Below are 25,881 nucleotides of genomic sequence, written 5' to 3'. Positions count from 1 at the left end.
CCCAATATGCACCTTCTTTACACCTCGTCTTCAACTTCAAAACCAGTAATTTTAATTAGCACAACGAGAAAGGTGTGTTTTCCAAAACAGCGTACCTTTTCGAAACATTAGCACAGTAAGAGTAAGACCTCCAAAATGTAACCGAACAAATCATCCAATAAAAGAAAGCAATTTAGACTCAATTGAAGATGCTCATACTAATTTTAAAGTAGCAACTACTTTCATCCGAATAAATCAAGCCAACTTTTAACGCCTGTCCTGTTGCTACATGAACGCCAATATACTCTGCTTGCATTGTTGAGGTTGCTGTTAGATTTTGCTCAACACTCTTCAGTGAAACAGCACCTCCAGCCATCATAAAAATATAATCTGTAGATTTGAGGTCATCCACATCTGCTTTATAAGATGAATCCAAGTAAGTGAAGTAACCAACAACCTCCAATTCTTCATTCTCAAGCTTCCTGTATACTAGCATATTGCCTTTTGTCCTCTGAAAATATCTTAAAACCTTTTTACCACCTACCCAATACTCATGTCCAGGGTTAGACTGATATCTATACAACATTCCAACTGCAAAAGCCGAAATCTGGCCTTACGCACACATGTGCATACATCAGGCTGCCTAAAAACCTAGCATAAGGCTTCTCATCCATCTCACTCTTCTCCAATAAATTCCTAGGATTATCCCCTTTAGACATTGGAGAACCACCACCCTTAGAATTTTGCATAAAAGATCTTTCAAGTATTTTAGCAACATAATTTTTCTGAGACAACCCCAGAAAACCTCTGTCTCTATCTCGCTTGATTTCAATACCAAGAACATAATTAACTTCCCCAATGTCATTCATCTCAAAATGATACGGTAGAAAAGTTTGTCTTAGGAAATCCAACAACACATAATATAAGGAAAATATATCTACGCCCACTGAAATATATTGCATTCATCAAGTTTATTCTCAGGAAATCCAAAAGATGTGATTACTGATCCAAATTTGAGTTACCACTGCCTTGAGGCTTGCTTAAGAACATTTTGCAGATCTTGTCTTCATTCCCTTTATCTATAAAACCCTCTGGTTAACATGCGAATTTGGCGAGATAAAAACTATAGTCTACAGTAAAATTCATAAATAATACCGGACAAAACAAATGTTTGTGTTGACTAAGACTATTGATTTTTTAATCAAATTACACGCATGCAAGTGCATGATTCTGTAAAATGCATTTTCAAGCTTATGGACAAAACGAGCCTTCCCATTTTACCTTACAACATTGCAAATACTTGTTCAAAGTTCAAAATAATCTGTCCTGCCTCGTTAACAACATCTACTGAATAAAACCTACAATTGAATGTTTCCTACTCTTCCTCATCCTCTTCTTCAGATGCCTCTCTCAACCACTGCAACAAAAAACACATAAGATGCAACTTTTGTGAAAAAAGACTTAAAATATGCTGGCCAGATATATCAGACCAACATGTTCTGAGATAAATAAACCCAATTCACAGATTTGTCTCATACCAAAAGCATGAACAACAATGCAAATTATGGCCATGCTGCATGTTTCGCAAGATGTTTCTAATGGATGCATATAATCTAATATACATTAAAACTAGTGTTGAACTCATCTTTTTCTTTTTCCAGTTACATTGGAAGGATGTTTCGCCTAATTATAACTATTCCTATCAAATGCACAAATTCATATCTCTGTATCACGCATGCCAATGTCATAACATATATAACTCCATATGAGATACACCAAAACTCACATATACAAAATGCAAAATTTCCGTTCCAAAAGCCCTTGTTTTCAATTCCAATTCAACAGCATTATATACAAGAAAATGCACAGACCTACATTCAGATACATATACATTTACACATTCATGACATTGCATGCATAAACTCACACACATATATATATATATATATATATATATATATATATATATGAGAGAGAGAGAGAGAGAGAGAGAGAGATACTTTGGGGCGTTCAAGGGTGATGGGTCGGAATTTGGTGGTGAAACTATCGGCTAAGAGGATGGCTTGGAGTGGGAGACGTGGCAGTTCTTCCTCTGAAGCGCCTTTCTTCTGCGCCCCCATTCTCCTCTTCTTCCAGATTTTGATCAAAACCCACTGGGTCTGGGAGCGCTTTGTGAAGCATATAAAGCTTTCCGTTTTTTGAAAATAAAAAATAAAAAAAAGTGGGAAGGAAAAGAATTAAATAGGAATTGTGGGGGCGAATTGCAAATGGAAGAAAGTTGAAGTTGAAAACCAATACCGGCCTGATTGTGAAGAGTAGTTGGGTTTCTGCCTTGGTTGGGTTTCTTCTGAGAGCTCTCTCTCTCTCTCTCTCTCTCTCTCTCAAGTCTGAATCTGTCTCTCGAATCTTCCTGAGGAGGAGAAGAGAAAGAGTCTTGTTCAATGGCGAATAGCAATCTCCCTCGACGAATTATCAAGGTCGGTTCTCTTCTAAAACCCTCCGATCTCTCTCTCTCTCTCTCTCTCTCTACACAAACAAAGAATCATTACTCATCTTTCTCTTCTGATTTCGTGACTCTTTCTGATTCAATAGGAGACGCAGAGGCTTCTCAGCGAACCAGGTATCTCCCTCTCCCTCTCTCTCTCTCTCTCTCACTTCATTATTTATACACTGAATTGAATTGTGGTTTAAGCATGAATTAGGGGCTTAGGTCAAACAAAAACCAAAATTATGGTAATCAATCACTGCGCAGATTTAGGTTGATAAGCAACTATGGATAGTCTTGGGTTTAAGCCCTTTGTGAGTGAGTTAAGTTGTTCTGCGGGGAAAGACATCGATCAAATCATTCTAGCGCTTTAATTTTAACAAGAATTGGTGCTTTTTTTTTTTTAGGACAACTTCCAAGACTCTGTATTCGTTACCGAAATCTGGAGAAATTTGAGTTTATAAATTGCCGAAACAACCAAACTTTGTGTTCTAGTTTGCCGAAAGTGTGTTTATAGGGCATAGCTAACTTGCTTTGTGAAACACTAGGCAGGCATCCTAAATGTTTGAACCAACTGAGGTGTATTTCAGATGTCTGCACTTGATTGTGGAGTTGGATGACTACGGATTATCCCCTTTCGAGAGCATGGCACTACAGCACATTTTTTAATTAATTTAAAAAAAAAATTTAAATTGAACTTTAGGCTAACATAATGTGCATTGCATCAGCCTTATCATCACTACTGCACGATCAAGTTCTATTATCATCTTTTTATTTAGTACCACATCATAATAATTGATTGATATTGTTAATCAAGCCTTGTAGTTTTGGGGTTGTGATTCTTGGTACTGACGGTAGTTGTTGTTGATCTGATGACTTTTCATTTTACAGCTCCGGGAATTAGTGCTTCTCCTTCTGAAGAAAACATGCGGTATTTTAATGTAATGATTCTTGGTCCAGCTCAGTCTCCTTATGAAGGTGATTAGCCACACATTGTTTCTCTAATCCAGCTCTTTTGTCAAAGGATTTTCCTTTACTTTTCAACTTGTACTTCTTATTAATTTACTATTAATAATAACTATAGGCCATGGATTATGTGACGAAGAGAGCTTTTGCCTTTCTTCACTCCGTTCAAAATTGTTATACAGGTTATATTTGTAAATTGTAACTAACAACTATAGACTAGCTGGAGATTATTTTTTGTATAGTCGTTGGCCACTCTTTTTATATTCAGTAGGGCCAATATGCCACTCTAATGCCACAACTGTTTGTGAGATCAAATTAATCAAAATTAAAAAAATCTGTTTTATCTTAACTGAATAGAAAGTTACCTGTCGTTCACTATGACACAAAGCATTTGGTATTAGTTTCCTGAGATTAAATTTCATAATTGCTTGGTAGGTAAAACACTTGTATACCTGTTAGTGTATGAAGATTTAAGTATAACTAAATAGTATGTGGATAGGGATGATTTCAAGGTCGTTTGCTATCTAAACAGTCATTTAAGTAGAAAGCTACCTGTTATTGTGTTATTGATTTTTGCATATATTAGTATATATATATCATAATTGTTTGTTAATTTCTACTCAGGTGGAGTTTTCAAGTTGGAGTTGTTTTTGCCTGAAGAATATCCAATGGCACCTCCCAAGGTAAATATGTATGACGTAAAGTGATGTGTTATATTGATATTTCTGGTATCTGGTTGACACTGAGAGTAGGGATTTCTGGTAAAGTGATGTGTTATATTGATATTTCTGGTACTAGGGATTTCATCTGGTTGACACTGGGAGTAGGCCACTTTCCATCATTTTGTAGGCTGTAGAGTTTTTGTGACCAATATGCCTACTTTGTTGTGAGCAAGAATTATTCTTCGTGTCTCTCTGTTCTGTTCTGTTCTTAAGGTGACTTTTCCTGGTAGATGGATTGATGCAAAATGTTAGTAATTTAATAATAAGAATAAGAAATTAGACTTGAGTATCCAGTTGAGTAAAAAGCTTCTAGGATACGTGAAGAATTTGTTTAGTCTCACTGTAATCATGTGATTGATCTTGGATATTCCCAGATGAGAAATTGTTGCTATTTGTTATTCTGGAAATCGAACTCATTACAAAAGTAATACCATCCTGTTTTATTTACTTTTTTTCTCCATATTCTGGTTAAGTGATTCGACTGGAACTGGTGTGACATATCTGCAAGTCTTGAGGTTATGATTGTCCAGTCTTCAGATTTTGAGTTGGTTCCTTAGAAGATGGTTCTTTCTTAGTGCTACTATGTCCTCCCATCGTACGCAATGTAGTCTTTGGGTAATATCAAATGCTAATCTCTTCCTCTATTTGTTTTTTCTCCTATTAACAGGTCCGCTTCCTGACCAAAATATACCATCCTAACATTGATAAGGCAAGTTACTTTCTCCTCTTGTTCCCTTTTTGCTTTCTGTTGTTCAATAATGATGTTCCTCAGTGAGAATGGTTTTCTTTGGCAGCTTGGTAGGATATGCCTTGATATTCTGAAAGACAAATGGAGCCCAGCCCTCCAAATCCGAACAGTATTGCTGAGGTGACATTTTGCCTTCCTAGTACCGTAGATGTTTAAAGTAGTTTATCTTGATCTAAAGAAGTAGAAATCTGCGCACAATTTTGCTATTCTAATCTTAACTCTCCTGAATTGGGATGATAGAGACATTTCGTTTTGGTAATTCAGCCTTAAGTTGTTTACAAGGCGTAATAAATTGAAGTAGGTTGTCATTTAATTGTCAGGTTAGTATGTCATGATAGTAAATGACTAACACGATATATTATGTTTCACTATCAGCATCCAAGCACTTCTGAGTGCTCCAAACCCTGATGACCCACTTTCCGAGAACATTGCAAAGCACTGGAAGTCAAATGAAACAGAAGCTGTTGACACAGGTAATTTTCGATTATACTGCACTGCTGAGAGGTTTAAAATATGATAGTAGCCATTTTAAGTTAAAAAGTTTGATTGGTGACAGCAGCAGATGCTTATCATAGATAGTGATAGTTAGCCTTTCTTCGATAAGGAAATTAAGCGCAAAGAATAACCTGTCACTTTGTTTTAGAGCTGTTGATTAGTAGTTCAAAATCTTTTCTGTTATAGGGGGTGCTTTTGTTACTTGTACTGACACTATTTCTATTGAATCATGCAGCCAAGGAGTGGACCCGCATATACGCCAGTGGTGAATAACGCATTGAATCGTTGCTCAAAATTTTATTTTTCTATTGTATGTTAAACTAAATCTTAGATTATATACACTAAAGAACAGGAATATTTTCTAGTCCTTCATGTTTGTTGATAATCACTTCCATTGCTCGATGATGTTCATTTTCTAAATCATGGCTATCAAAGATTCAGAGTACATATTTGCTGTTGCCAATGTGGATTATGATCTTCACTTCTTGGTAGGTCCTAATTGGTTTCCAAGGGGATACAAAATTGTGATGAGGCATCTTGTTGGGAAAAAAAACAACGCTTTTAATCCTTTTGGAAAATGACCTTTCGTCAGCTTCTTGTTCTAAGATCTTAGATGAATGATCTCTTCAGTGGTAGTTTTGAGGATTTCAGTGGTAGTCATATATTTCAGTGGTAGTCAGTGCTAGTTCTTGTTCTAAAATCAACGCACTTCTTGTTCTAATGCTAGTTTTTTATGAATAATTTGGATGCCGGATACCCATACAGTGACTAAGCATCATATCTTTGCATCCGGTTATTGGCAGCACGATCTAAGTATCTCTTATTCTGATGCTTTGTATGAATGGATGGCGATTACTGTATTTGACTATCTCAAAACCTCTACCGTCGAATGGTGAGATGGAATTCTTGCCAAGGCTGTGAATTTTTCTTTTAAGTTGCTACAATGTATATGACTACCATTTTTTTCTTTTGTAAGTGGTATGAATGATACAAACAAGAGTCGCCAACAGCTCACTCGTATCATCTGTTATACCAACGGGTCTGAAAATAACTTTTTAAGTCCAAAGTCGAAAGGGACACTAATAGAGTTGCGAATTCTCTACTATACCATGAAGCTAGAAATATAGTCACGCTGATCAAAGAGACCAGTCACCAGAGTTCCAACACCTTTAGTAGGGAACTGTTAGCCTACCAATTGGGTAGCGGCTCTGAAGTGATGAAGGTGAAGGTTACCTCGTCACTTGACCAACGGCATCTTGTAGTGAGCCTTTCACAAAAGTCAACAAAGAGTGACACATGCTTTGTCACTCACACATATTGACGAATTAATATTGGCAATTGCTCAAGCTCCCAAACAGTGCAACACCAAGATGTCCCGCACAGGTTGTCATGCTCCAATTTTGCACCTCAACAAATTAATCACGTTACAATGCCGCAAATTTTGGCAAAAACATAAGTACACGAAGTTAAAATTTTTGAGAAATATGTGTTTTCAAAACCATCAAAAATATTTTTAAAGAATACTCTAATGCCACTTTCCATAACGCCCTAATTTGTAGCTCAACAAATTAATCACATTACGGGTCACAAACTTTTAAGAGCGCAAGCAAGATAGCTCAACTTACGTTCTAAAAACACACGAGCAGTTTGAAAACGAGAATGATAATTAACAGGGTTTAGATTTGGCGGAAAATGTAAGATTTCAAAATGAGGTGAAAATAGAAAATTTATTTGTAATCAATCACAGGCGACTACTGAATATATGACTAGAACACCCAAAACTTATTTAAAGTTCAACAATAATCTTGAAGTGAAGTAAAATCAATAAGTTCCTTTAAATATATAAAAAGAAGAGACAAATCAAAACAAACAGTTAAAAGAAGTAAACTCAAGAGAATAAGTCTAAACATTCGTAGCACACTAGAGAAGCAAGAGAAAAACTTGAGGATATAAGTTACAAACTTACAACCAAGAGAATCTATTTCAGATTTGGTAACGTTTTTGTATTTGGGATTTGGCTCCTTCCATTCCCCCGCCCAAAGTTTTCTACTTTTGTGTCATTTGCCAATTTGACCCGGGATCTCTCTTACACATTTGGCATTTACAATCTCAAAATTTTAGAATCTCCCTCTCTCTCTCTCTCTCTCTCTCTCTCTCTCTCTATTTTCCCTTACTTTGCGCCACATGACCAAAATTCTGAAGTTAAATAACGAAGAGCACGCAGGAGCAAATCAGCAAAACAATCAAAGTCATATTCCAAGTCCCTCCCTCCCACGGTCCCACTATAAACTCAAATTCAATCAGTCTGAATTCTAAAACAAAAGAATATTTCAAAAATCCCTCCAAACTTGAATTAGAAATTTGGATTGCACAAACATTACAAATAGCAGCTCACTCCAAAGCAAAGCCTTATTTTTCATAGCAACTTTCTCATTCTCTCAAACTCAAACACACTGTCAGCAATGGAGGCCATTGCTTTCAGTGACCAAGTCCACAACAACAAAGAGAACATCCCTCCATTTTCCTCTCCAAATGCAAAGCTGAGCAAGAACCCAGTTCCTGAAAGTGGGTCTTCTACCAAGAAATGTAAGAAAACTATAAGGCTGAAGAGGAAGCCTCTTGCTGACATCACCAATCTCTACCAACCAAGGCTGCCTCTGCCTCTTCCAACCGGAACTCTTAGACCCTCTTCATCTGTTTCAGTCCCTGCAGCTTTATACTCGAGGAAAAGGAAAGCAAATTCCCATGAGAATGAGAATGAGACCAGCTCCAACTCCAGGTCGCTAAGGATGGGTTTCAGATAATTCTGATATGTGTCAATCCATGTTGAATTCTTATTTCTATTAGGGGTTGATTACTCATCAATCAGAATAAGAGTTGAATCTCTATCTCAGCTATCAACTTTTAAAAAAAAATGAATACAGATTTATATACAATTCTTTTCCTATTCTATTAGTTTTATTATGACGTTATCATAATCTTCCAATCAAAACCATTTTCATTTCTGAAACATCTGAGGAATTGGATATGAATATGAAGATGTGAGTTGTATGTTTTGAGTAGATAGGAAAGACCAGTGAATTATGTGCCATTTGATACCTTCTTTTGTTAGCAGATATTGTCAACACTTAAAATGCTATGTTCAAAAGTCCTTACTAAGGTAGAAGAACAGAATGATCGAACGAGCTAAATATCTCAACATTAAAGCTGATGAACACCCAACTGGCCAATTAACAATACATTGGCGAGTTTCTTCGAGTGAATTGTGATTGGTATATTAGTTCTGCTTTCCTTAGGCTTAAAATCTCAACATTAAAGCGAGTGAAGGTCCAATAACAATGTATTAGCGTGTGACTAACCTTCGTTGCAATGTGTTTAACCTCGGGTTTCAATACGGTTGTGTGTAGATTTCCAGTCTAGACTGACTTTAGATTCAGATTCGGGATTTAGGCCGGTTTCAAATCTCAATATGTGATATAGGTCAATTGGTGCCTTGGTGGTGTTTGGCTAGGACGTTAGGTTTGGCGAGACAATCAATTAGATTCTTTTAAGATCTGCTAGTCGTATTTTGGACTCATGGCTTAAATTATGGTTGTTTACACAAATTATATGTGGACCAAGTGACCATTTTAGGCTCTAGAGGAATTTTTGTATTTTTCAAAGTTTTTGAAGCGCCCAAGGGCGAGAAAATATATTCATCATAAGTCAGAATAGGCCGTTACATATCTTTCCGCTGCCAACTAGACAGACAAGAAGATAGTGGTAGTACCCACAGTGGTACATAGAAAATAGACCTACTCATTGTACAATCAAATACCTAGACATAGCGGGATCCCCCTTTGGTACTACGCCGGAGGCGCTAGAAGGGTCAGAGCCTCCCAACCTAACATATACCCAGTAAATCTAGTCGCCTAGAGACCTCAATTGGTGTACAACTAGAGACACTGAGAATTAAGTCGACAAGACCAAGACCAATTACTAAAACTAGATGCACAAAAGTGCCTAGAATGTCCCTGAAACTAGGGAATTATTGTAAATAGGTAACCTAAAAAACATAGGAATGGGCCTAGGGCAAACACCCTAGCCCAATGTAGAGCCAAAAAGCAGCCCCAAGAGATTGGGCTCAGCTCAAGGCCCAGCAGCAGAAGGATGACCCGAGACCAACACACCATCCCCAACCTCCAGCCGCCGACCATGCTACCCGATCAAACAAAGCCGTGACCTCCTTCACGAAATCGCACAAAACTGATTAGCCACGCCGCCGCCACGATCCGCGCAAATCCATCATAGCCACGCTGCCCCAACTATCCTCCCAGACCACTAGAGCCTCGCCGCCACACTAATCTGCCACAAACTGCCACACCACGCCGTCGCAGGCTCTGGAAATCCCCTGCCGAAGATGCGCGCCTCCATAGATTCTGGAAGCACTCGACGCCCACCGTACCTGCCTAATCACACCAAAACCAGACTCCACCGTCGCCCATTCCACTCAGAACCTTGAACGTCACCCCACCCATGGGACTACCCAAGCGATAGTTTTCAATTCCCCGCCCGGCAGCCACCTAAGACCGGCATGGCAAAAAGCCAACGCCGATCTCAAGCGTTGCCGGACGAGAAGGAAGTTGCAAAAAACCTAGACGCAGAGTCCGAGTTTTTTTGGAGGAGGCTAGGGTTTTTTTACTTATTTTTGTATTTTCAAAGTTTGTATCTAGCTTTGTTTGTTTATTGTGCTAGAAGCCTAGAATTGGTGAATTTGTGAATACTTAGACAATAACTCATGTTTATCGTGTTAAATGGAGAATGTCACTATGTATAATTTCACTCATTATCAACAAAACTAACGTTTATATATAAAATATAAAATATAAAATGTACAATATATTGATAACACATATAATCGAAAATGTATTGGGTAATGTTAAATCTTTTAAAGTTTCTGTACCAAAACAAAACAAAAAAAAAAAAATTTGAAATTTGCTTGATTTAGATTTTAGACGGGTGATCATTTGACTAGAAGTTAATAACGCCGCCAATTTGAAAATTCACATTTGTTTTTGGGATTTGGCTCCTTCCACTTCCCCGCCCGAGAGTCTCTCTAGTTTTTTATTTTTGGCCAAATTTGGTCAAAACCCGGGAAAGTGCAAATCAATATTTTATTTAAAACCTCCCTCCCTCCCTATTCCATTAGTCTGCTACATGAAATTTATAAAACTATTCCCTCCTCCTTGAAACTAAAATTCGAAACCCAACACTTTTACCTGAAAATACAGAAAACAATGAAAAATTTCAAACATCCCTCCAAAATCCAATCATTGAATTGCAGACATTACAAATAGCTCGCCCCCCTCCTTCCTTCCTTCCCTACCCAACTCCTCCATCTCCAAAAGCATCTCTCCCAAATCTCAAACACTAACCATTGCGAATGGAGGCCATTGCTTGCTGTGACCAGGTCCACAGCAACAAAGAGAACATCCCCCCATTGATCTCTGCAATTACAAAGTCGACGAACCCATTTCCTCAAACTGGGTCGTTGTCGTCGTCTGGGTCTTGGAAGAAGAAATGTAAGAAACTAAGGTCGAGGAGGAAGCCTCTTGCTGACATTACCAACCTCTACCTCTGGCGATACCAATTCAACACCACAGCACTCCAACCAAGTCCAAGAGTAACTATTACTCCCTCCTCTGCCTCAAATACTAGAAAAAGGAAAGCAATTCAGGAGCCCAATAGTAATACTACCACCATTCAAGTCACCAGTTCATCCAAATCCAAGTCCCTAAGGATGGGTTTCAGATAATTTACTTGCAATTGCTTTACACTATTGTTGTTTCTTTTGAACTGGGGCTAATATACTTGTTCTTGGTGTGACTTTTGGGTTGATTACTCATCAATCATCACAAATATTACTAGTCAATTTCAATGTTATGTGTACTTAGTTGGTTGGTCTTGTAAGAACAGAACACCATAGTGATTAAAATTCTTACAAATAAGTAAAATACCAAATCAATTTTGTAATGAAAATCCAGTGCCCAAAACTAAAAGAACCCAGTAACACCACGAACTCCTTGCTAACTGCGGAAGTACCGAAATACCCTCTTCACGCACTACCCGTGAGAAAAACAGAATTTTCATCGGTCCGAAGCTAATAGACGGAAATACCCCTAGGCTCAGGCGAAATTTACCAGATCGGCCACTTTAGCAGTCCGCTTCCTCTTCCGCGCCGATCTCTTCTTGGTCGGTCCGGGAGCAGAAACGATCACGCTGTGGGCTGCGGTGGACGGCGAGTAGTGTTGGAACTGGACGGCGCCGTTTCGGGGAGGAGGGGACTGGTCCTCCCACGAACTGAGGGTTTGGATGGAGGTGATGCAACAGTCTTGCCAGTTGAGGTCGCTGAGGTCGGCGAAGACGTCCTCCATCTTCGTCGTCACCAACGGCGAGATATAGTCCCTAAGCGTGGAGCGGCACGGGTTCACCAGCTGCAGTGAGTTCACGGCGTCGCTTAGAAGCTTCTACACATTCCAAAAATGGCGAAACTTATCGTAAATTTCCAGCAGATTTGAAAGAAATTAGAGAAAATAAAGTTGATCGATGAGGGATTAATTCAACCTTGGGAACTTTGTGGATCTTCTTGTAGCCGTGCATGCTGATAATCTGATCGGGAAAACGAAACTCCGGAAATCAAAATGAAATTCGATTATGATGAAAATGGAATTGAGGATCGGAGATAGAGGAAGAAGAAGAATGGAACCTGATTGAGATGGCTGACGGTGAGGTGGAGGTGGGAGCGAGACTGGATGAGGAGGAGGTAATCATCCAGAGACATCTTCGCATTCGCGTTCTTCTTAGCTTTGCTCGCCATCTCCATCAGCATCTGCTAATTTCTCCTTTGCGTTTTCCTCTTCTCGATCACAGGCCTCGATCTCCCCCTGTATATAAATTGCCCAACGGTGTGTGCAGATGGATGCCACGTGTCGTCTCATGCTTGGAATTGCGTATTGGCATTCCAACAGTAAATATTCCCTATTTACACATGGACCGAATTTTCCTCGGGTTACAGGTTTCGCTATATACAAATTTGTCAATAGTCAGAAAAGCGTCCGTCCGTCACGAAATTTATTTACGATGAGTACATAATGAATATTTTTGATAGTGGTTCAAATTTTTTGAATATCACTACGTTCGAGTACATAATCGATAGACTTATGGCACGTTTACTTACTTGGAATGGAAAATAATCATGAATCGGAGACAAGTGGAATGAGAGAAGAAATGAATCGGTATTGATTCCGGAGGAATGATTCCTAAACCCATCTTCCCCCTTCGTAATCGAATTCCTGAGTATTCAGGAATCGATTCCTGATAAATAGGTGGGACCTACACCAATTCCCATTCCTTCATGTGTTAGTAAACACAAGAATTCTTTTACCTGGAATCATTCCGATTCCTTTATGTGTTAGTAAACACAGGGGTATTTTTACTCCGTAATCATTCCATTACATTCCAAGTAAGTAAACGTGCCCTTATTATAATTGATAGACTTACTGTCAACTAAATTTTTGGATATATTAAAATAAAAACTAGATCTCGGGTTGGAAAACTTTAGTCAAGCCTAAATTCTTAGCACCAATGATAAAGGTGATGGATATTATCGTCTTTGATGAACTTTAGGGGCTTCAAATTCATCTAATGTCACATCCATTAAAGTTTAGCTTCAATGAGATTGCCCTTCAACATTTAAATGAGTATATGTTCATGTTCAAAAGACATACGATTTGGGTCCAATGAGCAGCACAATACATAGAATCTTAAAAGCTGAGGCCTGAATTGCCGATAAACTCACTAATTTCTAGACTCCTAAATTTGTCACGACAAAGTTTACATTTCAAACTAAAAAGAATCAGTACAACTATTAGAAGTGAGGTACTCATTTACAAACAAAGGAACACTTCATGAAGAGATAGTCAATATCTTCAAAGTCAGCACCACACATTAGTTATCTTTTTGGATTGAAGTTCGAATACACTTTTTTCCAAATCAAGCTCTATCACAATTATGTCACAAAACTACGCAAAATCTTCACTTTTCAAGAGATGTTCAATTTCCATATCTTTTTAAGTACTTGAGCTCTTTTATTTAATGAAAAAGTAACTGAGCTCTTGAATAACTTGCTTCATTAGTTCATTTTTAATTTGTAGTCATTGTAGCTGATACTACATTAGGATAATGTCAAAAAATTCATGTAAAAGGAATACTTGGGATAGCCATATGCCAAAAATTTATGAACAATATCAGCAAAACTCTACTTCATTATACTAAGATACTAGTAGTCATTAACAACTCGAACAATACTACCACTAATATCAATTAGTGATGAAAATGTAATTTGCAATCCAGAAAATTTCTGCTGAGCTCAGACTATCTCAGGAGATACCAGAAGACTCCCTGCCACTGTATGAACTAAATTACAGAAATAACCCTTTGTTTTTACGAATATCACAGATCTACCACTAACCAACAACTTTGAGAGGTAGTGTTACCAATTTCTTCAAAGGCTCAGCCCTTCCCTGAAATGTAGTACCGAAAACGCCGCCGCCGTGGGAATCCAGAGCCGTAGGAGATGATTGGTGATCCTTGGAGCACTCGACATCGTCGTTTAGTTGACACAAGCTCAGCGTTTTGATGGCAGTGATGCGGCACTCTTACTAGCTCAGGTCGTTAATGTCCGTGACGACGTCATTCAGACAAGTGTTGACCATCGGCGAGATGTAGTCCCAGAGCGTAGAACGACTCGGTTCCACCATGTCCAGTGTGCTCACGGCGTCGCTCAGAACTTTCTGGTGAAAATACAAACAAACAGAGGAAGTCAAATCTTGATTAAATATTAAACAGAGAGCGAGAAGGAATTTTTACCTTGTGAAGTCTGTGAAGCTTCTTGAATTTGTGCATGCTGATGGTCTGCGCAACCACAATTCATAGTTGAAATTTGGAAGTAAAAGAAAAACTGTAACGAATTGAAGAAGAAGACGACACTGAATGAGAAAGAGGTAGTCTTCTAGAGACATCTTCTCGCTCTGCCTTTTCGTCTTGCGTTGGCCTACATTCACCATCTCCATCATCGATCTGTTAAACTAAATGAGCAACCAATCCAAGATCAATCCACATGAACATAAACACACTGAATATAAATCAAAGCAACATGAACCAAACTACATGACTTTGAGGCCTACCTTCTTGCGAGTTGAGAGCCATTGCAGCAGCAATTAGACGACCTTGACAGCAAGCACAAGTTGATCTTCTCCTTAGCTCTGGATTCAAACACCTTTCTATGGGGACAGACTTAAGGCTTTGTTATAGAGAGAGCAGGGACCAACTCACCTTATTTATATTGGTTAATGAACCTAAGAGTCCTCCTATAAAGGTGTTTCTTAGAAAACAAGTCACCACAATAAGAAACCTAATGCATCACTAATTCATATTACAATGTAATTGAACTAATGGAGTTCTAACCTATGAGTTGATATAATTAACTCAATAGGTATTGTACTTAACATGCATCTCCTATTAATGAACAGAGTTCTAATTCAACATGTATACTGCATTATAGATGATGATAGGTCCACATTTAATCTAACACGATCTTCTTCACTTTCTCTGATCATCGACTATCGACTTTAGTTTGGAGTTGATGGGTGATCATTGACTTTAGTGTGAGTTGTTTGACTTCTTCATTTATTTTCCTTTTCCTTCTAATTGTTGAATTTTATGTAATCTCCTGAACTAAGTTATATGCAGGAATTATTGTCTTTTGAATTGTTTGTTTTAATGTAATCTCCTGAACTAAGTTATATGCAGGGATTACCGCTTTTTGTATTGTTTGTTTTAATGTAAATTCCTGAACTAAACTCTATGCAGGGATTTATATGATTTCTATTGTTTGTTTTTAATGTAATCTCCTGAACTAAGTTTCCATGCAGGGATTACTGATTTTACTTAATTCAATTGTAAGTGCGGTTGTGGTTTGAGACTTGTAGTGAGTTGTGAATGAGTTGTGAGGTCATCGTTTTGACAAATGCTTTATGTTGAGGGGAAGTGAGTGTGATTTGTAAATTGATATGATATGATATGATATGAACTTGGTGTTTGGTCGTGTTTTGTGAAATTAAATATTGTTGCTTTAATTCTTCTCACGAGTTGAGAAATTATAAGCATGCGTGACGTGAGTCACTTTATTTGAGTTTACTCATACGAGCTTAAAAAGCTTACCGGGTTTGTTTTGTTCAATCCCGGTGCACTATTCTATGGTGTAGGGGTTTTTGTGCAGGTTAGAATATCGATTAATCGTCGTCAAAGCTGAGGTGTACGTTCGGTAGCGTGGGTGTAGAAGGGTGCTTATAATTGTAGTCTTCCGCTGTATAGTGAGTTGGTGAGTGTGATTACTCATTGAAGTGTTGTTCAGTTTAATTTGTAAACTCTTGGAGTGTAATATGTGACTCTAAAGAACGAGTCGGTATTGACATTGTGAGCTTAGTTTGTTTTATTGCTTAATTTAAATGAAAATTTTTCTATGTGTTTTTCTTGTGCTTGTTAAGTTATCGCGTTTCGGATTTGAATTTATTTATTCAAAATTCGAGGCGTGACATGATAGGTCCACATTTAATCTAACACGATCTTCTTCACTTTCTCTGCTGTTGCTTTTACTGACCTTCTGTCCTGCTTTATATATGGGATTCCACTTTTCAACTTTTGGCTTGGCTCCTTATCTATCTTCCGTCTCGGATCGGATCGGCTCGGCTCGAGTTCATCGATTTATTTCTAAATTTTTTGACGGTTTTTGTTAGGGAAAGAACAAAAAAGTCAAAATGAAGTAGGTAATCACAAAAAACTCCACCATATTTTCATACTTCCACTTCTGCCCTTTTACCCATATCTGTCTTTTTAATTTTTATCATTTTATTTTTATTATTTTAGTTTTACCGTTTTACTTTTACTGTCATTGTAAAAAAAAAAAAAAAAAAAATCTTGCTGACGAAACATGGTGGGTCTATATCTTGAATTTATGATTTTAAGCATTTATTATTACTAGAATTCATCCTCTATATTCGAAGGTAAACAATTAATTTTCATTATTCATAATTTCTATCAGTAGCAGAGTTGGATTACTTACTATATGCAAAGAAACTAGTAAAGAATTGCAAGAACAATGAGAAAAGTTAAAGAAACTGAAAAATTCTAGGTCAAAGTTTTAGTAGAAAAACCCCTAATTACTATATATTAAGGTTCTAGCAATTCTGCACTATGGTATTTAAGAAAGGTGAACAAATTATCATGCTATCCATAGGTCTAACATCAACACATGAGATGTTCAAACAATTGCTATACAAAACTTTTCAACATCTTATTTGTAGCATAGAATGATGTGTTTGGGGGAACGAAATTGGTCCGTCCAGAAAAAATCTATCCCCAAATGGGTTTTCTCTAGTAATCCAAGTTAAGAGCTAAGTTAACTCTTGTAGAAAAGAAAATCTTTGTCTTCTTAGATGAAGAAATTGACAAAGGCACTTCTATTTCTCACTAAGATATTATTGTTTTATTACGGTATTCATAGTGTTTAATTTCAATATAGGGTTTTGATTTTTTTAATATTTCTTGAGAATCGAGAGATTGACATTTCCTCTTCTTTTAATATTGCTTAATATCTTGTAATATTGTTTCTCATTGAGATTGAGAGACTGAGAATTTTTCTTGCCGTCACAACTACTTGTGTAGGAAATCGGACTCGAGCAAAGAGACACTAGGGACACTAGGCTGTTGAGCTCCTCACAAAGTAGCCTGAGGTCCTCACAAATTAAAGGTTTAATTTTTTTTGAAAATACCAAATGGTGCGGACTAAAAATGCAACATTAGAAAATTTTGGTGTTATTGACATCATGTACTAAACTCAAAATTTTCAAGTTTTCATAAATCTGAGCTCCTCACAAAGTAGCTTGAGGTCCTCACAAACTCATAAAATGCAACAATATATGGTGTTGAGCTCCTCAAAAGTAGCCTGAGGTCCTCACAAATTAAGGGTTTAATTTTTTTCGAAACTACCAAATGGTGTGGATTAAAAATGCAACATTAAAAAATTTTGGTGTTATTGACACCATGTCCTAAATTCATAATTTTCAATTTTTCATAAATCTCAGCTCCTCATAAAGTAGCCTGACATACACACAATTCAAACTCATAAAATGCAACAGTATAGGGTGTTGAGCTCCTCACAAAGTAGCCTAAGGTCCTTACAAATTAAGGGTTTAATTTTTATGAAACTATCAAATGATGTGGATTAAAAATTGTTAGAACCAATCAGTATATGCTTGTACGAACAGGATATTTATATATATGAATATGAACAAAATATATATATCAACTAATAAACAGAAATTGAAATCAAATAGTTTCGAACAAAAATTAAAGTCACTAACTTGATTAGATAGAGGCCTGCAACGTAGTGACCTAAGACAAAAATTCGCCCCTACTCATGCTGTAGTTCTCGGACGTCTATCTAGAGGATACAACTATCTAGTCAAGTTCTTGCACAAGAACTTGACCCTGGCGAATTTTACTTTATACTTTTCTCAGAAACGATTTAGGAGGAAGAAGAAGAAGAGGATTTTTCGATGGATGAATGACGACCCAAGGTCGTCCATATATAGAGGTTAACGCGAACAGTTGTGTCGGCGGTTGGCGTCATTTGATTTCATCCATTGCAACTGTTTTCATTCATCCGTTGCAACTGTTTGCATTTTTCCGAAAATTGAATACTGATGCAAAAAATAAAACCAGATTTAATCAAACCGAGCCCAAGAGCCCCAAGGCCCATCTATGACTTTTATATATATGCTTATTCCTATGGAAAACCCAAAGGGAAAAGCCCATATCAAGACTTGTCATCCATTTAATTGATTGCAAGGATATGGCCTTATTAAGGCTATCACCCTTAATCATTTCTTCTATGTGGGACTAAAGTCCCGTTCCAACAAAAATGCAACAGTAGAAAATTTTGGTGTTATTGACACCATGTACTGAACTCATAATTTTCAATTTTTTCATAAATCTGAGCTTCTTACACAAAGTAGCCTGAGGTCCTCACAAACTCATAAAATGCAACAACATAGGTGTTGAGCTCCTCACAAAGTAGCATGAGATCCTCACAAATTTTAGCCTGAGGAAAATACTAAATTATCCTTTGAAAATGAATAATGGCATAGAGTTAACAGTGTTATTGACACCATGTACTATAAGTCTGTCGTTGTTTGAAAGTTATGTACTAATTTGAATATTTTGAAACTTAGTGTACAAAATTTCGGAGTGGGCAATTTGTCGAGGACTGTTGTTAAAATTCTCCCTAAAAAATATCAACCAATAATTTTTCTTGCAACAATTAAGTAGTTTTAGATGATGTAATATATTAAGGTTCTCATAATTCTGCACTATGGTATTCAAGAAAGTTGAAACAAATTATCATGCTACTCATAGGTCTAACATCAACACATGAGATAGTCAAACAATTGTGATACCATAAGTCCCGCGGCAGCACGCGGGCAGTACATCTAGTATGAAAGAGAAAGAGAGAGTGAGTGAGGGAGGAGAATATGGAAGAGTGTGGCCTCAATTCTATCAAAGGGCATAATAGAAAAAAGAAATTTATAAAAATTTAGGAAGATTTACGATAAATGTGGAGGTTCGACTAAAACCAAGATAGAACTTTGACACAAAATCAACGTCTTGCTCCCACATAAGATGTCACATTTTACTCTTTGCGGAAGGAAAAAAAAAACATTGGAGGAGGATCGAACAAAATCAGTCAATAAACAAAGTTTTGAAAACGCTGGATATTATATAGAGGCAAATCGGACAAACTCTACTAGGGGCCTACCTACCCACACACTTGGCCTATTTAAAGTGCCCTGCTATACATCCAGAGAAAGTTTCAAGACCCAAACTTTCTCTGTGAATCAAATGAAGCAGAAAGCAGGAAATGCAGTGGGCTTTGTTTTTTCTAAGTTTTTTGAATCCGTCGGGAGCACATCCAGAAAAGCTTTCGCTAATACAGCTGGTGGCTTGGGGAAGCTGGTTGCCACCGCTGTGTTGTCGGCGATCATCAAGCAGTCCTCACCTACTTTGAGTGTCAGCTTCTCACGCGCTGCCCATTCCAACAGCAAAATAAGCCTCGAGATGGCTAAAGATGGGCGAGTAGTCATCAAGTACCCAGACGAAAACAAAGTCGAAAAGGTCATACGCATGCATCGCCGGCGACCTGTTTCAGCCATTTTTGAGGAAGGTGAGGAGACTCTGTTCGTAGGGGGAATGGCGATGAGACTGATGGCTGCCATATTTCTTCAACTGGCAGCAAAGAAGGGTTAACCTCTAACACCACCACAAAACAGCATCATCATCCCCGTTCAACCCACAGCCGATATACATTTCATGCTGATGACTGATTTGAGGTTTCCTTTTTGACCGTTTCCATCGACTAAGTTACGAGTTTTAATTTGTAGGATGTTTTCAGCGTTGATTTCAAGCATGTTCTTGTTACTGTGATCATCAGTGTTGATTTCATTTATTTTTTGTGTTTTATCTATTTGTTATGATTATGATGATGGAGGGTGTTATTGGGACTGTTTATTTTAGCTTGTTTGTGTGAGAGGGTGAACGGAACAACAGAGACAAAAAAAAAAAAAAGGGTCTTTTGCTGGGAATAAAAAACTGATCTTTGCACAAATCGTAGCAACTATGAAAATTGAACGTGTCACGCCCCGAATTTTGAATAATAAATTCAAATCCGAAACATGAATAATTACAATTACAAAATCCAAATCTCGAAACTTCGAGTTCATTATTACAATTCACTCTCACAAGCAATATTGTAAAGCTCAAATGAGCATAACACACCTCACAACGTACAATTGCTGTAAAACTCTAACAATTGCTCTAACCGCACGATCACCGTCCTGGTTCTCCTGTCCTGTAGGATTACCCGCTACACAATTTGAATAGTGTACCGGGAGTTGCAACAACACAAAACCCGGTAAGCTTTTTACAGCCAGTATGAGTAAACAAGAAGAACTGTTGATTTAATAAAATACATTTCCTTTAACTCAAGTATAGAAATGTAGAAACATCACAATTACAATGATCACCACAAAACCACTTCACTTTCTCACTCTCATATATATATAAATATATATATATATAAATATTATACACTTATGAGTCACTCCCCGTTACCCTCATAAGGTCACTCAACATTTGGCAGACAGACTAGAGCTCTAACTGATCGTTTCCACCTACCCGGCGCGAGGGCGTGGTTCACGATTTAATGCTATTAGTTTCCACCTACCCGGTACAAGGGCGTGGTTCACTAATAGATGCCATGGTCACCCCCGTGACCTATTGATCTCCACAGATCAATATATCTCAACAAATCAACAATTTATTGTTTCTCAACAATAAATTTAATACCTCTCACAATATTGTTGCTTTTCAACAATAAACTCAACACAACCATAACAGTACATAATATCTCACAATTTCAACAATACATATTATTTCACATAAATAATATATATATAGATAGACATTCACACAGGAATGCCCATTAATACCAACTATAGCTCACACAATGACGACAAAAAATAAATTAATTAAAAGTACTCGGTTCGTAATATGAACCACGTGAGGTTTACTCACCTCGATAATCCCGCTGCGTCTTCAATTCCGCTCAAAATACGATCCACAATCGTCCACTAACTCAAACCGTCAATCACCTAGTCAGATACGATCTTAACTTAGCAATCATTCATAAACCACACATATACGGAAATCCAACGGTCGGATTCTAATTTAATGATGATCCAACGGCCAGATCGAATTTATATGATGATCCAACGGTCGGATCCTCACGGATCGCCCTTAGGATCATTCTCCAAAATTATCACGAAGATCCAACGGTCAGATCTTCTTGAATCACTCTAACAAACATCTCCTCAAAATTATACGAAAATCCGACGGTTAGATTCTCACGAATCGCCTTCCGAATCACTATTTCACAATTATACGAAGATCCAACGGTCGGATCTTCGCCCATGACCACACAAAGCCACTGGGACAGTCATAAGATCAACATAACAAAACTACAAGTCCATCGGACGGTCTGATCTTCACAGATCACAAATCGAACGATCGAAATCGATCGAAACTTAAAAATTCATAACTTAATCATACGATATCCAAAAATTATGAATTATATATGCAAACGATCGTATCGACACGTAGAACACAAAAATGGACAGAAACTGTCCTTGGGGTGGCCGGAGGTCGCCGGAAACCACCATCACAGTGGCGGCACCGCCACCCATCCAAAGTCAAAATTAGACAAAACTCCCAACACGAAAGTTCTTCATCTTAACTCGAATTGAAACTTTCATAACTACACCAAAGTCAGATTATAAGCCAAAAAGTAGAATTTTACCTTATAAGGTTTGAAACCCGAAGAACCCTAGTTTTGAATTCGTTCCAATTCGATCTCCACAGATGAAATCGATGCAATCCACCTTAGGGGAAATGATCTACATCCTCAGAAGTGCAGAATCCTCTCAAGAATCACGGCAAAAGGTGGCCGGAGGAGGGAGAACGACGGTGGGGAAAGGAGGTGATTTCCAGCTCGACTGCACCGTGTTCTTCGACTTGTAGCGGCTACCACGTTGGTTATTTCCCCTCGATGTCTTCTACAAAGTTGTAATATAGCTCAGGCCCAGCAAAATCCCTTTTGGAATCAACTCGATTCGAGGTTGGATGAGAGAGATATCGGCCGGTGAAGGAAGAGCAGCATCGGGCGAATTCCAGCTCGAGCTGTGCAGCTTCTCGGCCTCCTAGCACCTTCCATGGTTCTTTTCTCACTTTGATGTCTTCTAGGAAGTTTTAACTGACTTCAAGGCGAATGAAAATACTTTTGGAATCAAGTCGATCGGAGGTCTGTGGAGGGAGATATGGCCGGTGGAAGAGAGAGGAACAAATCTGGGCTCGGGAGAGAATTGGGGAGAAAATATAGGTTTCTGAAATTTCTGTTCTCCAATGCAATTTCCGGAACTTTTTTTTGTATTTATAGAATTTTCCCGATTTTCAATCGCTTATAACTTTCTCATACGAACTCCGATTTTCGCATTCCATATGTCCACGAACTCGTATCGACGCGCTCTACAACTTTCATGAATGAAGTTTTCCCAAATTCCCAATGTATAAAAAGTCACTTTTTGAGACCTCCTAAATAACGTTCGTTTTCGAAAATTAATCGTTCGAACTAATTCCATAACTTCTCCAAGCCTCGTACTCGCTCCCACTATCGTGAAATCATTTCTAAAAATCCACGGAAATTAATTTGGATTTTTCGGGGTATTACAATCTACCCTCCTTAAAGAAATTTCGTCCCGAAATTTGAGCGTAAGTCAATTCCTCTCGATTAAGGTTGACCTAACCATAGAATCTCCATCTTTTCCAAATCTGTAGTAATCTACAGAGCCTCAGCTCTTTGTATAAAAATACATTCCTATGGCCACTAAATCCTTTCATCACAAACGTAAACTCACACAACAACTGCTCAACAACACTCCACATCACATACACAAAATCGTCACATGGATCATCTCATAGATCCTCACATAGATCATCACATAGATCTTCACTTAGATCATCACTCTGTACTGGCATACAAGCACAGTAAACACTCCCACAAAGTGTTTCGCTACTCAATTAGCATCACGGTAAATCTCTATAGTAAAACTCAAGCATGCACCATTCTTCACAACAATAGTGATGCATCACTCAAAACAAATCATCCCCAAAAGCACGCCAATAAAATATGTCACCCAGTGACGATGACTTGGGCTTGCTCAATCCTTGGGCTAAGCATTAGGGCTGGCCAATTGGGCCGAAGAAATCGGACCATCCACATTTCGAACCGACCCGAACCAAATTGGGTTTAACATTTGGGCCTACCATTCGGGCCGAACAATTGGGCTTACCATTTGGGCCTACCAATCGGGCCGAACAATTGGGCTCACTATTTGGGCTTACTATTTGGGCCTACCAATCGGCCCACCAACTTCCAGCTCGGCTACGGTATGAAATTGTACATACCGTATATACGTATGCATACCGTACAGACCGTATATACGTATGCATAACGTACAACTGTATATACGTATGCATACCGTACAGACCGTATATACGTATGTATACCGTACATACCGTATATACGTCCGTATATCAAGCATATACGAGATCCAAAAATATTTGTAAGAGGTAAGGTTCGAACTCCCGACCCTCGAACACGAAGGTTTTGCTCCCAACCACTGAAGCAAGAGCTGCCTTCATTAATATATGCTCACGTGTTAAATTTATTATGTCATAAGCGACATAAATAAAATAACGGGGGAGGCAAGGTTCGAAACCTTAACCTGCTGCACGAAACCTTTGTCCCCAACCACTGGAGCACAAGCTGTGCTTAATATAATGTGTACAAATGTTATACTTATTATGTCATAAGCGAACATAATAAAAATAAACGAGAGGCAAGGTTCGAACCTCTGACCTCTTGTACAAGAGCCTTGCTCTTCAACCACTAGAGCACCAGCTGCTCTCGTTACTATCCATGCAACTTCTTTTATTTATTCTATCATAAGCGATAGAATAACAACAAACTGTCGGTACACTCCACGTGCCACGACACGTCTCTTCCGTGATTTACGGAAAGCAAATCACTTTCGGCTAAAGCTGTCTGCCACAGCGTCTCGAGGTTCGGCCTGTCCCCTTACACGCTCAACACGCGCCAACAGCTTTTCCGGGTTTCGGGGCAACTTTAATCCAACGCGTGGATTCAAATTCTGAGATCGTTCATCCAACGGTGGAGATCTGCTCACCTTGTTCTATAAATAGGTGCATTCTGGAGAAAAACTGTTCACTCCAAAAGAAAAGAAATTTTCTTCCGAGCTCAAGTCTTTCTCTCTCAACTCTTCAGCCTTTCTCTTCTCAAATCCTTTCTTCATCAATTTCGATCCTTCTCTTCTGATCTTCTCTCCCATCTAGTTGATTCAATCCCATCTTTCCTCTGAACTTTCAGATCTTCAATCTTTTCCTCCAAATCTTCAATCCTTCTTTCTCAGATCTTTTCTTCCATTTGAAGATTCGATCTCATCTTTCCTCTGAGAATCTCAGATCTCCAATCACCAGTTCAACAACTCCAATCCTTCTAACAAAATCTCCCTCAAACACTAAACCATGTATTCCTCGATTTTCACATCCTCTCACTCCATGACCCAAGAGCCACGAACTCTGCAACTAATGGAGCTCCAAACCCCGCAACAAATGGAACCACAACAACAGCAACCAACAGAGGAGGGAGGAAACACCCAAGCAGCTGGAAGTAGTGCCAACATGGATTTCTGGCGAAGCCGTACCAGGTGGATTCCTACTCCAGAACAAATAAGAATCCTCAAGGATCTTTACTACGTCAAGGGATTTAAGTGCCCAACTACAGAGCACATTCACGAGATCTGCCTCCAGCTGAACCAGTATGGACATGTTGAGGGTAAGAACATTTACTTTTGGTTCCAGAACGTCAGGGCTCGAGAGAAGCAGATGAATAGGTGTAATCAGGCTGCTCCAGTGCCCATGGGAACTAGTTCTCTTGGTACTGGTGGATCCATTGATCTCAATTTTGGGTCCACTGGTTCTACTGGTGCTGGTGGATCCATCGACATCAATTTTGGGCCAGCTGGTGGATCCATTGACATCAATTTTGGGTCCACTAGTTCTACTGATGATGGTAGATCCATTGATCTCAACTTTGGTTCCACCTATTCTACTGGTAATGAAGGATTTCTTGATTTAAATTTTGTTTCATATTCTTCCTCACCCTTCAATACTAATACCAGTACAACTCTTTTGGCACAACAGGAGGACGAACATCCCTGCAACAACGAGGAGGAGATCACCAGGAGGTTGAAACTCTTCCTCTGTTCCCCGTGCACGGCGAGGACGTCTTTGGTAACCCGAAGACTACATCCGAGGAAGGTAGCGTATTTGGTTACTATTCTGGTGGCTCAGGCGGTTACAACAGTGGCTCTAACGTTTCTCTTGAGCTCAGCCTCAATCCATCCGGAGCTGCTGACTAGGCTTAGCATAGCATAGTCCTCGTTTTCCTTTTTTTTTTTTTTGTAATATAAAATCAATAAGATGGTGTGCATGTTTTCCTTTCTTTTTGTTTAACCAACGACAACACCAAGGATCGAACCTTGGTCACCCAATACTATTTTCAAAACCATAAACAACTCTACTGCACACATCTTTCATAATGATGCAATAAAAACAATCACTCAAAAAGAATCCAACAATCAATTAAGTCGCATCGAGGTCTAGCTAGTATCCTCTGAGTCAAACCAAACACAACA

General features: G+C 38.4%; 2 protein-coding genes across 2 annotated transcripts; one reads left to right on the top strand and one right to left on the bottom strand.

Moving 5' to 3' along the window:
- The first annotated feature begins 2,292 nt into the window (after positions 1-2,292).
- LOC133724876 (ubiquitin-conjugating enzyme E2 36-like) lies at positions 2,293-5,858 on the top strand. The gene is made up of 8 exons (XM_062151775.1): positions 2,293-2,456; positions 2,572-2,599; positions 3,356-3,442; positions 4,055-4,113; positions 4,820-4,861; positions 4,947-5,020; positions 5,276-5,373; positions 5,631-5,858. The coding sequence occupies exons 1-8, from the start codon at positions 2,421-2,423 to the stop codon at positions 5,666-5,668; spliced, it is 462 nt and encodes a 153-aa protein (XP_062007759.1). The 5' UTR covers positions 2,293-2,420; the 3' UTR covers positions 5,669-5,858.
- Positions 5,859-10,747: 4,889 nt separating this feature from the next.
- Positions 10,748-12,288, bottom strand: LOC133737225 (uncharacterized). The gene is made up of 3 exons (XM_062164832.1): positions 12,141-12,288; positions 11,999-12,043; positions 10,748-11,901 (listed from the first exon to the last, which is right to left on the bottom strand). The coding sequence occupies exons 1-3, from the start codon at positions 12,261-12,263 to the stop codon at positions 11,560-11,562; spliced, it is 510 nt and encodes a 169-aa protein (XP_062020816.1). The 5' UTR covers positions 12,264-12,288; the 3' UTR covers positions 10,748-11,559.
- Positions 12,289-25,881: the final 13,593 nt, after the last annotated feature.

Source organism: Rosa rugosa, chromosome 1 (genome assembly GCF_958449725.1).
Source record: "Rosa rugosa chromosome 1, drRosRugo1.1, whole genome shotgun sequence".
In the NCBI taxonomy this organism is placed as follows: Eukaryota; Viridiplantae; Streptophyta; class Magnoliopsida; order Rosales; family Rosaceae; genus Rosa; species Rosa rugosa.
The sequence above is the reverse complement of the archived record's forward strand: the minus strand, read 5'-3'. Positions and strand labels throughout refer to the sequence as shown.